The 17,904-nt window shown below is 39.6% G+C and overlaps 2 protein-coding genes across 3 annotated transcripts in view; one reads left to right on the plus strand and one right to left on the minus strand.

Annotated features, from left to right (window-relative positions):
* Positions 1-9,800, minus strand: part of CCDC191 (coiled-coil domain containing 191) — an 88,222-nt gene extending 78,422 nt beyond the window's left edge. The window contains 3 exon segments of the mRNA XM_017858582.1: positions 3,993-4,134; positions 7,349-7,387; positions 9,570-9,800. Of these exon segments, the coding sequence (XP_017714071.1) occupies positions 3,993-4,134; positions 7,349-7,387; positions 9,570-9,659 (271 nt within the window). The 5' untranslated portion in view covers positions 9,660-9,800.
* Positions 9,801-9,929: 129 nt separating this feature from the next.
* The window catches only part of QTRT2 (queuine tRNA-ribosyltransferase accessory subunit 2), a 31,482-nt gene continuing 23,507 nt past the window's right edge, over positions 9,930-17,904 (plus strand). The window contains exon 1 of one of the 2 annotated variants that reach the window (XM_017858583.1): positions 9,930-10,065. The gene's annotated coding sequence lies outside the window, so the exon portion shown is untranslated. The remainder of the gene's footprint in view (positions 10,066-17,904) is intronic. The other variant, XM_017858584.1, reaches the window with a different exon arrangement.

The following is a 17,904-nucleotide window of genomic DNA, read 5'->3' on the forward strand; positions in this document are numbered from 1 at the left end:
AAAACACATGCACATGTATGTTGATTGCAGCACTATTCACAATAGCAAAGACTTGGAATCAACCCAAATGAACATCAGTGACAGACTGGATGAAGAAAATGTGGCACATATACACCATGGAATACTATGCAGCCATAAAAAAGGATAAGTTCATGTCCTTTGTAGGGACATGTATGCAGCTGGAAACCATCATTCTCAGCAAACTATCACAAGAACAGAAAACCAAACACCACATGTTCTCACTGATAGGTGGGAATTGAAAAATGAGAACACTTGGACACAGGAAGGGGAACATCACACACTGGGGCTTGTCATGGGGTGCGGGGAACGGGGAGGGATAGCATTAGGAGATACACCTAATGTAAATGATGAGTTAATGGGTGCAGCACACCAACATGGCACATGTATACATATGTAACAAACCTGCACATTGTGCACTTGTACCCTAGAGCTTAAAGTATAATAAAAAATTTAAAAAATAATAATAAAAATAAATTGGGAGGTAAAAGAAAGCTTCACTGAGAAAAAGATATTTGAGCAAAGAAGGGAAGAATGTGAGAGAAGTGAGGATGTATAAGGTAATATTATTCTCTGCAGAGGGAAAGCAAATGCAGAGATCTTGTGCAGGAGTATCTATAGTGTTGGAAAACCAGCAAGGAGGCCAGTGTGGTCAAAGAGAAGTGAGTGAGGAGGAGACAGTAGGAGATGAGGTTGGAGGGGTAATGTGCAGACCAGCTTTAGGGGAGTGTTTAGGGCAATGATTATCAACCAGGGGCAATCTTGCCCCTCAGTGGACTTAAGCCAATGTCTAGAGCCATTTTGTGTTGTCATAACTGGGGGAAGTAATACTACTGTCTAGTAGGTAGAGGCCAGGGATGCTGCTAAACATCCTGCAATTCACAGGACAGCCCCCACAAAAATTCTCTAGCCCAAAATGTCAGTAGTCCTGAGGCTGAAATTCCCTTGCTTAGAGTCTTGACACTATTCTAGCTACTTGGGCTTTTACTCTGCATGCAATGGGAAGCCACAGGAGAGATGTGAGCAGAGAGGTGATGATATATTTTAAGAGAATCACTTTGACTATTAAGTTAAAATAAACTATAGGGGACAAGGACGGAGGCAGGGAACACCAATTGGGAAACAAGTACATAATCCAGAAGAGAGGTAATGGTGGCCTGGACCTGAGAGTGGAGGTATTACCAATGGTCAGATTCTAGAAAAGAATGTTTTGAGGTGGAGTTGACATGACTTGCTGATGGATTGGATATGGGACATGAGAGAAAGAAATCTATGAGGTTTCTGGCTTAAGCAACTGCAAGGATGGTGATGCCATTTACTGAGATGGGGAAGGCCAAAGATAGCAGTAGGTTTGAGGAGGAAGATCAGGAGTTCAGTCCCAGACATGTTAGGTTTGAGATGTTTAGGAGACATTCATATAGGGATGTCAAATATGGTATTGGCTACAATACTGTGGATTTCAGGGGAGAGGTGCAAGCTGAAGAAATAAATGTGGAAGTTTTCAGCACGTAGACTATATTTAAAATCACAGAAGTGGATGAAATTACCAAAGGAGGAAGGTAGACAGAGAAGAAGTTTAAGGACTGAGTGCTGAGGAACTCCAAGATTTAGGGGTTGAAGAGATAAGGTGGAACCAGGAAAGCCGACTAGGAAGGAGAGGCCATTGAGGTAGGAGGAAAATCAAAGAGTGTTATATCCTGAAAGCTAACCTCCATTTGAATTTCTTTCTTAATGCTATTGAGACAATCTCCTGAAATTATTTAGGTATGGGGAAAATGCCTGCTTTAGCATAACTTTCATCACTGTTATTACTATCAAACAGCTCTTTTGTTTATTTTCTCATTATCTTCATCATTATCGTGATCATTATTGCATAGTTAGTTCTTAGGGAATGGGGTGTTTATATTAAATGATGCCGAGAGACATTTAATATGGACAAAATAGGAAAAAATAAATCAGAGTAATATAAACGACGTGTTAAAAGCATACTAGCAACTAATGCTACTGGCTTTCAGGGGGAGGTAGAGAAATGGAGAAGATATTTACTGAGTAGCCCTTGTGTACAATAATTCAAACATTTATGTGTATAATAATTTATATGCAAAATAATTCACACCTACTAAATGACATGTATTGGTACTTGGGGATTTACTGTGAAGTACCCCCAAAAACAAATAAAACTTCCCTTGGAGGGGTTAAAGTGTAGAAATACCTCATGATGGACCACATGAGAAGTATACAAACTACCTTAAAGCACAGATTTTCAAAGTATGTTCCTCAGAACACTACTTTTTGTAGAACATTAATATAGTTGGTGAGATGAGAAAAAATGGTATCAACCTTTGAAAACCATGTTCTATCCACTGCTGTTCTGTCCATACACCAAACCATGTTCCTAATGTGAATCACTAGTTTCTCAGGATAATATACAGATTTCAGGATAAAAAGAGGTTTATGGTCTTGGCAGCATGGAAAAACGAGGCAAGTAAACATTACTTTCTAACTGCACGACTTCTCAGAACCCTTAACAGGTTAAAATATATTGTGTGTCTCTATTGGCAGGGTGGGAGGTGAGGTGAGCAAGATCAGCCAAGCCAACTTCAGAAACAATCTCCTTTCTCTAGCTCCAGTACTATCAACCACTCTAAACCACTCACCGTTACTGCTCACCCAGACTGCTGCCAGCAGCCTCCCACTGGTTGCCCTTTTCTCTCTTTTTCTCCCCTATAATCCATTCTTCCTATATTTAATTAATTAATTAATTAATTAATTTGAGATGAAGTCTTGCTCTGTCACCCAGGTTGGAGTGCACAGCAAGATCTCAGGTCACTGCAACCTCCGCCTGCCGGATTCAAGTGATTCTCCTGCCTCAGCCTCCCAAGTAGCTGGGATTACAGGCACCCGCCACCACGCCCTGCTACATCCTTCATATATTTTATAAACTGTCATATTACTCCTCTGCTTAAAACTCTTCAATTCTATCCTGTCATACTCAGAGTAAAATCTAAATTCTTTCCCCAGGCTTGGAAAGCCCTATGTGACATGCCTTCTCCTCACTCCCGCCAGCTTCTCTCTGTGGGGATGCTCCAGCCACACGGGTCTTTCTGCAGCACACCATGCCTGTCTGTACTTCATGCCCCCTTTCCATCTGCCTGGATGCTTCCCCCATCACATTGTTCAGCTGACTCCTTGCTCCTCGCTGACTCAGGTCTGAACTTGAATGACTTTTTACTACTGGATCACTGTAAAATTTTCTTTATTCCCAGAGGAAATGTATATTTCATGAAAGAAAGGGCTTTGTCTCTCTTGTTCTTAACCAGTACTTCCAGTGCCTAAAATTTACCTAGCACAGAGTATATACATGTTGAAAAAATGAAGAAATAAATGGAATAACTGGAGACATAAGGAATTCAAATGGAAGTTGGCTTGTAGGACATCACACTCTTGACTTTCCATCTACCATAGTGACCTCCCTCTCTCAGTCTCCTTTGTTGGTCCTTCTTGATTCCTTCCATCCCTAAATGGTAGAGTTCCTCAGGGCATCAGTAACGAAAATACCAAATTCCGGAAGAGTAAATGCTTCTGGGACATAGGAAGGTTAGACTGTTTTTAGGGTCTCTTTATCAGGAGTAAAACTGATTTATAGACTGTAGTCAAATTATCTGTATAATATCTGATCAAATTAACTTGCTACCATCTTTGTCACAGGACTAACATCTTACAGCATTCACTAATTAGCTGTTGTATCAAACCACCTCTAGATGTGGTTCTAATTTGGGCAACAAAATGAGGCTTAAGTATATCCTTACTTGTAATATTGGAGTTAATTCCAGAGTAAAATAGCTTCAGGGGAGTAGAAAGAAAGGGAAATTAAGAACAAGAGTAAGAAAAACTTCCGTTCTCTACTTTGAAATGTGTCATGGGGTTATGCTTTAAGAATTGTTAACATTACAGCAGAAAATGCATTCTCTTACCTTCTGCATAGATTTCATCATGATCCTCTATTTGCTCAGATGTTTTCCAATCTGTGATTTGGCCCCAGGGACTTCTGGGTAAATCTGAATTTCTAGTAAAAAATGCATTTGACACTGCAAATTCTGAGGCTTTCTCCACTCTCTTCAATATAACAGAAAAAAAAATCCATTAAGACAACAAATGTGTTCAGTTACAGAATTTCTCTCCTATTCAAGAATCTGATTTTCTACCAACTACTAAGATTCGTTCATCTTTCCATTTGTGGAGAAACTCTTGAGGTTTAAACATCTACCCCCAAATATTCTGGGGGGTTTCATATATATTAAATTAACTGCAGTATTTTACCAAGTTCTAACAGGTGTTCACAATTTTGATATTTGAACAAAAGGTTATTAAGATTTAGATAACTTTTGTTTAGGGCATTAGTGATAGGATCCTGAGACATGGATATTTTACTTTAAATAAAAAATATTATATTTTATTAGTTTTCATGCCCTTAGGACTTGCATATGAATATGAACCAGAGGTGGAGTAACCACACTTCAGCAAATTAGTACTCCTGAAGGAAACCTCCCATCTTGTATTAGGCAATCACATATTAGGTTCAATACAATTGGGATAAAAAGAGTCACTTAACTGTAGCCATCTAGAATGTTTTAACTCAACAGCAAGAGTCTAGTAAAAACATGACCAAATTTGCAGGATTGGGGGAAGAAATAGCAGAAGTGGGCAAACTGCCTTAGCATTTTTATTTACCTGCACAGAATAAAAACGCTTATTTTAGGCTGGTGTAGTGGGTCATGCCTATAATCATAGCACTTTGGGAGGCCAAAATGGGAGGACTGCCTAAGCCTAGGAGTTTGAGACCAGCTTGGGGAACATAGTGAGACCCCACCTCTAGTTAAAAAATAAAAAATTAGCCAGGTGTGGTTGTGCACACGTATAATCCTAGCTACTTCAGAGGCTGAGGTGGGAGGAATCGCTTGAGCCCAGAGCGTTGGGACTGCAATGAGCTGTGTTCATGCCACTGCACTCCTGCCTGGGTGACAAAGTGAGACTGTGTCTCAAAATAAATAAATTTAATTAAATAAATTTTAAAGCTGGGCACGGTGGCTCATGCTGTAATCCCAGCACTTTGTGAGGCTGAGGCGGGTGGCTCACTTGAGGTCAAGACCAGCTTGGCCAACACAGTGAAACCCTGTCTCTACTAAAACTACAAAAATTAGCCGGGTGTGGTGGCACACACCTGTAATCTCAGCTACCTGGGCAGCTGAGGCATGAGAATCACTTGAACCCGGCAGGCAGAGGTTGCAGTGAGCCGAGATTGCGCCACTGTACTCCAGCTCGAGTGACAGAGCAAGACTCTCGTCTCAAAAGAAAAAAAAAATGTTAAAACTTATTTTATAACTTAACCCCTAACTTCCCCCTCCCAGAAACCTGTGTTCTCCCATGATTGCTGTGTTTCTTCCAACTCAGGTAGTGACAACTATATTCCTCAGGGTGAAAACTTTAGAGTCCTTAATCCAATCTATCTCTCTCTTTCTCACCCCACCTATAATTGATCAGGAAATCTGTTGACTCTATCTTTAAAATATATATAGAATCTGACCCCTTCCCATCACGTCCATTGCTACCATCTTGGTCCAAGGCACAACAATTTCCTGACAGGTTTTCTGGAACAGCCTCTCACCACAGCACTGAATAACTCCTTTAAAATGAAAGCCACATCATGTATGTCACAACTCCATTCAAAAGCCTTCAATGGCTCCTGATCTCAATCAGAATTAATGTCAAAGTCCTTACAATGAGCTTTCAGGTCCTGCCACACAGCCCTTTGTGAGCTTTCCAAGCCGCTCGCTACTCTTTCTTTTGCTCATTCTACTTCAGCCACATGGACCTCCTTGCTTGTTCCTCCTCAGATATGCTCAGTGTGTCCCCAGCTTAGGGCCTTTGTACTTGCTTCCCCGCTGCCTGAACTGCTGAACTGCTCTCCTACAGATACCCATAGGCCTCCTTCCCTCACCTCCTGAAGCCTTTGCTCAAATGTCACCTTCCCAGTAATGCCTTCTTTGACCACCCTACATAAAACTATAAACACTCTCCTCCAGCTCTCCTTCTCCCTGTCCTCTGCTCTGTCTCTATAGTACTTACCATCCTATTGTATATTGGCACTGGGACTTTCAACACTCACATGCAAGCTAACTAGATATTGCAGAATGGTCTTCCTAAAGGCTAGCATTCATGATGGTAGATCCACTTTAGTAGTCTTCTAAGATAGGCTTTCTGCAGTATCCAGGAAGCTTGCCTGGACCCCATTTAAATTAGTGCCTCTCACCACATACTTTCATTACATCTTTAATTCTCTCATGAGCTTTAGGTAAGTTGTTTATTCTCCACTGGACTGTAAACTCTGGGAGGGCAGGGACTGTACCTGCTCTGATTTAGCTCCAACGCCCAACGCAGTGGGCTAGTATTTAGTAGGCACTCAAATACCAGCTGAATAAATAAATGGTTAAAAAGTATTACATTTGGCCTAGGATCTATTACATCTATCTAAGATCTGGTGCTCATGATGCATGTCAATTTAGATGAGTAATCACTCTTCAAAATACTGTCAGAAGGGTCTTTTCCCGGGAAAATGTTGCATGATTTTGATACATGTGGTATACGATGAATTGAATATGGCAAGCTGCCAAACTGACACTCAGAAGCACACACCTGGAATGATTTAATGGTACTTTCAAATTAAATGGTACTTGGACTCAAAAATACATATCTCAGGCCTGGAAGAAATGTCAGAGGTTATCTAACACAATTCCCCCTTCACTGAATCCTGAAACACATTATTCATTAGCCTAACATTAAGTGACCATTTAGAGTCCATTAAAATAGCTTCAGTGGTAGAAAACACATCTCCATAAGAATGCCCAGTCCACTTTTGGATGGACTAGTCATTAGAAAATTCTTATTTGTGATGCACATGTAGTTTTCACCCATTAGTCCCTATGTTATTGTAACTACAGTGAAGTCTTTCCAACATCTGAGGAAGGCCACTATATCCTCTCCCAAGGCTTCTTTTCCCAACTCCTTTAATCCTCTTCAAGTGATACTCATGGCATTTGAAACGATGTCTACACACCTCTTTTCTTGTCATTGCTACTTAAATGGTTTCATGAGAGGCAACAGAATTATGAAAAAAAATACTAAAAAGTATAAAATTAAGGCAACTTACATAGTCACATGGGAATAAAAATAGCAGAGTATGTGCAAAGTGGAGGTCTACTCATATTTCTTTTCCATCTGATTATGCTTGACTCTTAATTATCTTTTTATTCTAAATTTGAAATATCCTTACCTTTATCCAGTGTTCCACATTGTCAGGACCAAAAGCAGGCTGTAGATAATATATATAGGACATTAATACACAGCAATATCTTCATCAACTTTGCCATTCAAATCTATCCTTCTGACTAAAGCATATGGAACAGTGTCCTTTATTATTTCCCCAAAGCATTTCAGTAGGAAGTTCAGCATGATTAGCAATAAAAGACACAGAATAGCAGTATGAGGAGAAAACATGAAGCCTTCCTGGGACATTGTTTTTATTTCTTGTCTAGGCCCACCTTGAGATTGTGATTTAATTGGGATAGGACCCTGTGGCACGGCTATTTTTTTAAACCTCCTTAGGGTTAAGAGTCAAGATATAGAAATGCTAAATATAAAGCTACTCATTAAAAAAAAGGCACTCATTAATTAGCCAGATTATCCAAGTAATCTTTAGCTTAAAGAAGGGTGTGTTCCTCTCCTTACTCCTTTCATAAGTAGCCTGTAGCAAGAGGCTTTCTCATCTTACCTAGATCAGGGATCTTGTTTGGTCCAATAAAAACTGAGGGTTAATCAATCTGACTTCTACTGTTTTACAAAGCAGAAAATACAAATTTCCACCCAGATCAGTCAGGTATTAATCTGAAATTAGAACTAAAACCATCAGGACATTTCCTTTCTTCACTCTCTGTAACACCTAGAAGCTTGCAGAATTCCCTCTAATAGTCACTTAATGAATAGAGTTATCTTCTTTACTAAAAATTCAGGTGTGTTTTTAAAATAAGGGGATATCCTGATGATTTGTCACTGGAGCACTAAATCTCTTTTGGTTTGGTGTTCCCAGTTCATGAATTGCTTCTCACTCAAATATGCTCACTAAAATAATAATAATATTAGTAATAATAAAATAAGGGGATATCTAAACTAGCATGTTGACACATGGAGGTGGGAAAAATATAATACTCTCTTTCACTTACCTAACACTTTGCCTTCAGACCATCTTACTGATAACTAACGCAGCTGTACTGCTTAATAATTTTGTCACTGCAACAAAGAAAGAACTGATCCAATTAAAACACAACTGAACTTGAAAGAGCCCTGTTTTCCCCTTTTTCTCTCTAGGCAGTAATAATGAGCACTAGCAGGAAAAATCCTTCCTTTTGGAGTCCTAAGAAATTATTCTAAATTTTTACCTTTCATCATCAAGTCCATATCCATAACCTATTTTGGATCCAATACATCATGCAACTGATGTATCGAAATAGCAGCAGTCTCAGTTTCCAAGTCTCCCTAATGCTCCAGCCTGTGCCCTCTAGTATCTAGGGCAACATATTTACCATGTGGAATATATCCAATGCATTTAGTTGGTAAATTTAGAATAAATTGCAAGAACAATTGCCTGGGGCCCTCACAAAGGCCACATACATCTACAGAATTTTAGGAAAGTGTAACTTAAGGGTGAAAACAGCGGCTGAAACTGCTCTGTAGCTGAAAGCTGAGAAGCTTCTCCATTTTAGTACTCTCATTTAGATTTTAAGCATCCTTTCAGGGACTGTTAAAAAGGTAGTCTGTGGAAACCACACACGGTGCAACTGTGACTTTGCACATGTCACATATGTTTTCAAGTTTAAAATGTGGGTTATCAGTTTTTTATCTTCAGGTGCTAATACATCCAAATGGGTGACACATACGGAGAGAATCTATTTTTTGAATGTTGATTGAATTTAGAAATTCCTGTGCGAATCAAGTATTAATGTATTCAATATCCATTTGCACTCCTGAGTTTATTTAGATACTTTACGTAAAAGTGGAGGGGCAGGAATACAGGTAGGGTATTTAATGTGAAGCTCTCCCCGTTAATAAAGATCAATTCCCCAAGATTTGCAAAAAAAAAAAAAAAGAGAGAGAGAGAGAAAAAGAAAGAAATGTGCGAGAAGTTTCCTAAAATTTAAGGGGGAACGGAGTTTGCAAACTCCTTTACACTCCGAAGGGCATTAGCAGACACCTCCGGTTTTAGAAAAGCGTTAGAAACAGTTCTTCCACGATGCTGGCCCACCAAAGCCGTAATGTACCCAGACCCCAGAGATCCTAGAGCACATCACTCAGGGCAATGCTGGCTTTGGGGCGGTTAAGGCAGGGGCGTGTCAGCTAAGGATAAAGAGGCAGGAAGCACAGAGGGGCCGCGACTGGCTTCCTAACTGCCCCGCCCCTTGGGGAAGTCCCCGCCCTCCAAAGCTCTCGATTGGGATCACCTGGGGACTCGGCTGCCTTGTGAAGCGTTTCCAGCGATTCAACCCCATCCTTTTCTTTGAGGAGGACCTTCCCTGAGGCGCCATTAGCATTTTCCAAGTTCGAGCTCGAACCTCGGCCAAAGCTGCCACAACTGCTCTTCTGTCCGGGCTGCTTCCGGGTCACGGTGGGAATTGTAGTTCCCCCGCCCGCAAGGAAAGCAGGCGTAGTACGCCGTCGAACCACCACTCCCACAAGGCTCTGCGCAGGCCGCTCGCGTTGGCTCAGTTACCATAGCAACGGCAGAGGGCCCTCGCTCTTGCCGTCATCAAGGCTCGCTTTAATGTCGGCTTTGCTTTTTTTTTCTGGCGCCCAATGATGACGCAGTACTCCCTGATTGGGTCTGCCCTGGAGGCAGTGATTTGGGGGCAGAGAATTCTGCAAGCCTAACACGTGGTAGTGAACTGTGAAGAGTTTGAAGGGTCTGAACACTAAAAGAGTCGAATAGTTCGTTGGCAGGTAAGTGCCCTTTTGCCCTGCTGGTATGAGAGCTGCTAGAGATGGATGAGTCGCGTCGCGCCCAGACGCTTCCTGGTTGTGTTGCAGTAACAGTGATAGTACTCCTGCCATGGCTCCTCTCCTTCCCTTTTCAGGGTCTCCTGGTAGATCTTGGCTTTTGTAAATTCAGATTCTCATAAATCGTGTAAGCCTCGCCGACACCTCTGAGATAAAAGGGCCCCTTTCGATTAGCCTCTGCTCAAGGGTAGAGTTCTCAGTTGGAAATTTTTATTCCGAACTGCCCATGGGAGGGTGGGACCATCTTCAATCTCTGAGCTAGGTGCCTAGGGAGGTCTGGGGCCATGGAGATGGCCCATGGAGCAAAGATAAATCCTGACTTATTGGCTGAGCCGAGGTGTTTCCAGAGACAGCCCATTTGGGGTGATAAATGGGCTTATAAAGCAGAGTAAAGGTTTAGAACAGGAGTTTTGGATTCAGCTACTTTGTGGCTATGTGACCTTAGGCAACTTGTTTAATAACTCAGAGACCCTGTTTTCTCATGCAAAATGGGGACGATAATACCTGAATCACTGGAGTGTTGGAATGATTAAAAATAAATGTATGTAAAGCATTCTGCCCGGAAATGTAAACTAAAGTTGACTTGAAATTGGTGAGAATGAGGTTGGGGAAGCTATGTCCTCGGACTGTTGCAGCGATCCTAGGACCAGCTCTGTAATTGGTCTATCTGAAAGGCGGTTGAATAAATTGTGTTCATACAAACTATGCGGTATCACGAAGTAGTTTTTTTCAAAAGGGTAAGTTAGCTTTATGTTTCTTCTTCAGGCAAGACGTCTAATGTTTATTCTTGAGAGAAAAGCAAATTGCAGAGAAGTGCATATATTATAGTATGTTTCCATTTTTGTAAAAGCAAACCCTGACCAAAACACTCCCTTCCATATGCAAGTATGTTTAAATGTTTGAGAATGGAGAAAGATTGCAGAGACTGGGAGGGTGGATTAGAGGCGGGAGGGAGAAAGGGAAAAGAACAAGAACACTATAGCAAAATGGTAACTGATTATAATGTGCTTGTGGACCAGATGGAACTTCTCATAAGCTCCCAGCCTATTAGAGTATAGCGTTGAAAACTAGACTTCAATAATTTAAGTCCTTGCTCTGCCACTTACCAGCTGGTGATTTTATCAGCCTCAGTTTACCATCCATAAAATGCAGATAATAATAGCATCTATATTATGCATTTGATGTGAGGATTAATGGAGTGAATATATAAAGAACAGTGCTTGATACATAGTAAATACCTAATAAATGTTAATTGCTGTTATTATGTCTTTCTATATGTGAAATTAATTTAACTTTTATTGTGATTACTGACATTTGGAATTCTACCATCTTATTTTGTGTTTTCTATTTCTTTTTTTAGTCTCTTTTCTTTTCTTGCCTTTTATTAGATTAATCAATTTTTCTTTGTTTTCCCACTTCTCTCTCCAGTGAGTTTGGAAATTATGCATTCTGTCATTAATTGTTTAACAGTTACTTCTGAATTTTTAACACACATACTCAACGAAGTTTAACGTCATCATTATCTCTTTCCCCCACCAAATGGTGTAAGGATTTCCGAATGCCTTGGAAAAGTCTTCAGTTATTGTTTTCTGGAATTATAGCGTTCTTCATTTCTTTTGTTTTTTTTTTTTTTTGAGACCGAGTCTTGCTTTGTTACCCAGGCTGGACTGCAGTGGCATGTTCTTGGCTCACTGCAACCTCTGCCTCATGGGTTCAAGTGATTCTCCTGTCTCAGCCTCCGGAGTAGCTGGGATTACAGGCGTGTGCTGCCACACCTGGCAGATTTTTGTGTTTTTAGTAGAGACAGGGTTTCACCACATTGGCCACGCTAGTCTCGAACTCCTGACCTCAGGTGATCCGCCAGCTTCGGACTCCCAGAGTGCTGGGATTACAGGCGTAAGCCACTGTGCCCGGCCAGCATTCTTCATTTCTCTGTCGTTTCTGAGTCAGCTCAATGCACCACATTGTTTAAAAGTCCTTCAGACATTTTTCTATGCATATACTATCATTATAGAAAGTGTACATGTGTAGGGGAGAAGGGTAAGAGATGCAGACGTGTACTTATATATACAGCTTTCCTCTCACCTTTTGCCTTAGGAAATATTGGACATTTCCATGACAGTATGTAGAGAATCCAGCTAGGAAACATTTAAAAATCCCTTCTCTCCTGATAAATGAAGAGTGGAGGTGGTGGGTCGCACTGGAAGTGTTAGGACAGGTATAGTGTTGCCAGAAGTGCAGGGAATCTTCGTCAGTCCTTGTAAAGGTAGAGATCCACCAACAGCCTGTCATTTGTCTTTACACTCTTAATGTTTTTCCTTAAGACTTTCCCAGGAATGCCATCTGTGACACCAGAAGTATTAGAACAGACCCACAATGAGGGAAAAGGGAAGGGATCATGGTAAAGGCAAATAAAAACGAGTTAATGTTTTGGAGACTGTTGATCTGTTTCTTGAACTTTCCTTGGGAAAAAGGAAACAATCACTCTCAAAGCATGTTTTTAAAAATGTGTACATGAATATGTATATGTGTGTGTACTATTTTATTACTTCATAGTAACAATTTATTGTGTTTGGCCTCTAGAAAAGAAGTGCAATTATAAAAAACATTTACCATAATCTGAACAGTGAATGCAGAAAGGAAGACTTGGTTCTTCCAGCTCTGGACAAAATTCCATTTTTTTTTTTAATATTGATTTCCAGTTGAAGTATAGTATGTTATCTGATGTTTTCCTCAGATTTTAAAATACTTGCATTTATCCCCAAAAACAGAATCACTGACAATGGCAGTTTATTCTAATACTTTTTCTTAAACCCAGTCATCTGCTTTTCCTTCCTTACTTTTCTCTTCAGTTACATATTGAGTTACTGTGATTAGGGTGGAACTTTTATGAAGCCCCAAACAACAGAAGTGGGTATGTAGCACCAAAATCTTTCACTGTAGAGAAAGCCAAGTGGGTATTTCTCTCCAGCTGGCTGAGTGGGTTCAGTATTCTAAGCTGAGGATTTTGAATTTCATCTTTAAAGTTATGAGAATTAAATTTGGGATTAAAGCATTATATCACAGGAGAGCCCATCTCCTGCCTCTAAGAACATGGTGGCCAATGTCCTTTAGAGTTACAAAGGACCTCAAATTACAGACTTTCAGTTAAGAATGAAGAAAGTTGTTTCTTCAGTTGAGGAAAGAGTGGGAAGGGGAGATGAGAAAGAAGAGAGAAGATGCCTTCAGGACTGAGTGGATGATTAATCACGCTTGAGACTCATTTGTTAAAAGATGGGAACTTCTGGAATATGTTCATTCTTTCCTCACACAAGGATGAAACAAAGAAGTCTTTGAGAGAAAGGTAAGTCTTGGAAGCCAGTGGTCTGGGCTTCCAGGTCTGGCTGCCTCTATACTCTTAGAGAATCCTTGAGTCCAACCTTGGAGAATCTGAGATTGGTTGTTTGGTAATCTTCCTTTATCTGTGGGGAATATGTTCCAAGACCCCTTGTGGATGCTGGAAACTGCAAATGATTCCAAACTCCAGGTAGGTAGTAGGTAGATAGATAGATAGATAGATAGATAGATAGATAGATCAATCCAAACCCTAGATAGATGATTGATTGATAGATAGATAGATAGATAGATAGATAGATAGATAGATAGATAGACAGACAGATCCAAACCCTAGATAGATAGATAGACAGACAATAGACAGACGGTATGATGTTTCCTATCTATACATACCTATAATAAAGCTTAATTTATTAATTAGGCACAGTAGTAGATCTTAGTCACCTCAGCAGACAGTCTTTTTTCTTTTCCTAGTTGGAGAACTTTAACCTTTTCTCATAAGGGACGTGATCATGGCTCACTGCAATCTCTGCCTCCCTGGCTCAAGGGATCCTCCTACCTCAGATTCCCAAGTAGCTAAGACTACAGGTGCATGCCACCATTTCTGGCTAGTTTTTGTTTTTTTTTGTAGAGACAGGTTTTCATTGTGTTGCCCAGGCTGCTCTTGAACTCCTGGGCTCAAGCAATCTGCCCACCTCAGCCTCCCAAACTCCTGGGATTACATGCGTGAGCCAATGTGCCCAACCAAAAGCCGCTTTCTTTTTATGACTTTCCACAGTGTGTTCTATGGGAAAAAAAAACTTAAGATGTTTCATAGATTTCACATACACTTTTGAAAAATCTTGTTCTTTTGAGTGGCCATGGTATGCTACAGGATATTCTTAAAAAAAAAAAAAAAAAAAAAAAAAAGACTACATCTCCTAGCACGTTAAATTTACTCTCACTTAAAAGCCATAATTGGCTGGGTGCAGTGGCTCACGCCTGTAATCCCAACACTTTGGGAGGTCAAGGCAGGAGGATCACTTGAGCCCAGGAGTTTGAGACCAGCCTGGGCAACGTAGTGAGACTCCGTGTCTACAAAAAAAATTTTTTTAATTAGTTAGGTGCGGTGGTTGGGCACCTGTAGTCTCAGCTACTTAGGAGATTGAGGTGGGAGGGTTACTTGAGCCTGGAATGTCATGATTGCACCACTGCACTTCAGCCTGGGCAATAGAGTGAGACCTTATCTCAAAAAAAAAAAAAAAAAAAAAAAAAAGTAATAAAAGAGTACAGGCCTTTTTGCAGGAGGCCCAGGTTCTAGATAAGCCTATGACTAAGCAGGCCTAGTCTCATTACAATAAAATGGCAGAAGGGGTGATGGTGGTGAGGTGATGATAAGGAATTCCCAGGTAGGGGTCTCTGGTAGTACTGGAACTCTATAAACGATTTTCTGAAGTCTAAGAGCAATTATACAATACTGGGATATTAAGCACAGTTTTACTAAAGCAATGGGGTTTGTTTTTTTTACCTGGAATTGAGTTAACACAGCATGGAAAAGCAGATTATCTCATGCTTATCGGAAGCTTTGATTGTCAGTTGTTCGTGTCATTTATTAATAAACTGGAGAAACTTAGAGCATAGGTTTGATGGGGAGAGAGAATAAAAGTTAGTAACATTCTAGATTCCTATACTTCATTTTTCAAACATATTAGTTTTACCCGGTGAAGGTTCTTTGTGTCTTTATGTGAATTTAATTTAAAAAACACTCTTCATGTGTATACATTTAAACTCTTTACATACTTTACACAGCTCAGATGAGAGAGTATTTTTGGAGTAAGACAGAATTTTTGGGGGAGCCAGCAGGTTCTTGTCTCTAGCCCTTTTCTGAAATAGCTCCAGGCAACACAGTTTCTTCCGTCAGACGTCAGACGTCAGAGGTATGTGAGAGTAGGAAATGCTTAAGTTACTGCAGTATTTAAAAATTCTGGTCCATTAAATTTTCATTAGTTCTTATTTATGTTTCAACAAATCTAGTGTTCCATATTGGTTGATTTCAGTATTCAGTCAGAACAACGGGTGTTGATTCATGAAGCCTTGAAGTACATTTCTCATCTTTGTGCTTCCCCCTGCTTCAGTTCTCCAGAGCTACTTAGATTACAAAATGCTGTCTTAAATTTCACATTAGAGCTCTGTTGGTTTAAAATATAAAATACATTTTTATCACTTGAAATCAGTATTATTTAATAAATAAGGATTATGATTCTCATATTTTCTAGAGTATGCTTTTATTAGCTTATAGTTTTACAGTTTTTTGAAATGAACCTTCTTATTTTAGCAGTTTTAATGTGTAACAACAGGGTATGTAAAAAAATAGCTTTTATACTATTTATTAAAATATAACCTTTTTTCCTTACCAGTGTCCATTTCTGTGTGTTCTAATGACACTTATTTTTATGTTTCTATCTTTGTGATAACTTGAAATAATGGTATTATAGTTACAGAAAATTGACCAGGGTTTCGTCAAACACTTATATTAGTTTTTATAATTTGTGTTTAGCATGAAATATCTTCGTAGACCGTACAGAAAGTAGTTGTTCTTTTTTTTTTTTTAAGAAAGTAGTTATTCTAATGGCTAAGATTCTAATGATAGAGATGGCTATTTTATTTAAATTTAAGAATTTATGTCTCCTAAAAAAAAGTAATGTTTTCATTCTTGAATATATTTAACTAATGATAGATATGTCTTATTTATTTGGTGACATTTTAACAATGGTTGACTTTCAGAGTATGGTACAGTATAATGCTTAAGAAAATGGGATCTGGCCAGGCACAGTGTCTCATTCCTGTTATCCCAGCACTTTGGGAGGCTAAGGTGGGCGGATCACCTGAGGTCAGGAGTTCGAGACCAGCCTAGCCAACGTGGTGAAACCCCATCTCTACTACAAATACAAAAATTAGCTGGGCATGGCGGCACATGCCTGTAGTACCAACTACTTGGGAGGCTGAGGCAGGAGAATCTCTTGAACCCAGGAAGCAGAGGTTGCAGTGAGCTGAGATCGTGCCACTGCACTCCAGCCTGGGTGACAGAGAGAGAGAGACTCCGTGCCCACAAGAAAAGAAAGAAAAGAAAAGAAAATGGGATCTAAGGTTTGAGCCTCTCTGATAGCTCATTTATCAACTAATAAAACTGGGCCTGGCCCAGTTTTTAAGAATTCCAGAAGATTTGGTACTTGCTGTAAAGATGTAATGAAGTATTTGTAAAATGTTGGTATATTTGGTGACATTTAGCAGGTGATGTGTGTGCTTATCAAGTTCTGTAGTGCATTTTAAAAGTGGAACTCAGTATTTTGCTTAATTGAATACGAAATCATTTAGGAGCACCCAACTAATAATTGATAATGTTTTCTGATTTTTTTCCCTGTATATCTATAAAAGTTAGAAAGTATATCTTTATTTTTTTCTTTAAACACATATTGGTCTTTCCCAGTTATAAAAGTAATGACACATTACTTATGAATCGCGTGTATGCTCCACACAGTTTCTCACTTCTGTTTGGATACCATATAAGAACAAATTGGGAAATAATCCCACCTTGGAGATAATCTGTTTGTCTTTTGACATTTATTTTCTATATATTTTATAAACACCAGGATGCTGTTTTCTTCACTTAACAGCATTGTTAGGAAAAAATTGCTATATTGCTTAGAATTCCCTCAAATTGGAGAAAGAATAAAATGGATTATATCAGTAATCAGTATGGCCTAAGCAGTGTTACTGTTCTCTGTATACATTTTCAGAGAGAGCTTTGGCTGCATGGCATTCTTTCCATGATTAGTCTTTCTAATTCTGTTCTTTCATTTGTTCGGTTTTCATCAGCTCAGACAAAAATTCCATGACTAAATTTAAAATTAGTTGATGCCAATATATTGTTCTGGCACCTTGGGGAAGGTATCTTATTCTTTTTATGTCTTTTCCGTTCACCCATTCCTGATATCTACGAAAATGGTTAGACTGGAAGCAGTAATAAGCGTGCGGTCATTCATTTTTCTGAAGATATTTTTTTTTGCAAAATGCTTGGCCTTTAGATGTTGTGAAGCTCCTTCTATTTTTTTTTTTTTTTTTTTAATTATACTTTAAGTTCTAGGGTACATGTGCATAACGTGCAGGTTTGTTACATATGTATACTTATGCCATGTTGGTGTGCTGCACCCATCAACTCGTCAGCACCCATCAATTCATCATTTATATCATGTATAACTCCCCAAGGCAATCCCTCCCTCCTCCCCCCTCCCCATGATAGGCCCCAGTGTGTGATGTTCCCCTTCCCGAGTCCAAGTGATCTCATTGTTCAGTTCCCACCTATGAGTGAGAACATGCGGTGTTTGGTTTTCTCTTCTTGTGATAGCTACCATCAGAGTGAACAGGCAACCTACAGAATGGGAGAAAACTTTTGCGCAAACTCATCCTTTT

The sequence above is a fragment of the Rhinopithecus bieti genome, unplaced genomic scaffold (genome assembly GCF_001698545.2).
Source record: "Rhinopithecus bieti isolate Rb0 unplaced genomic scaffold, ASM169854v2 scaffold_45617, whole genome shotgun sequence".
Lineage (NCBI taxonomy): Eukaryota > Metazoa > Chordata > Mammalia > Primates > Cercopithecidae > Rhinopithecus > Rhinopithecus bieti.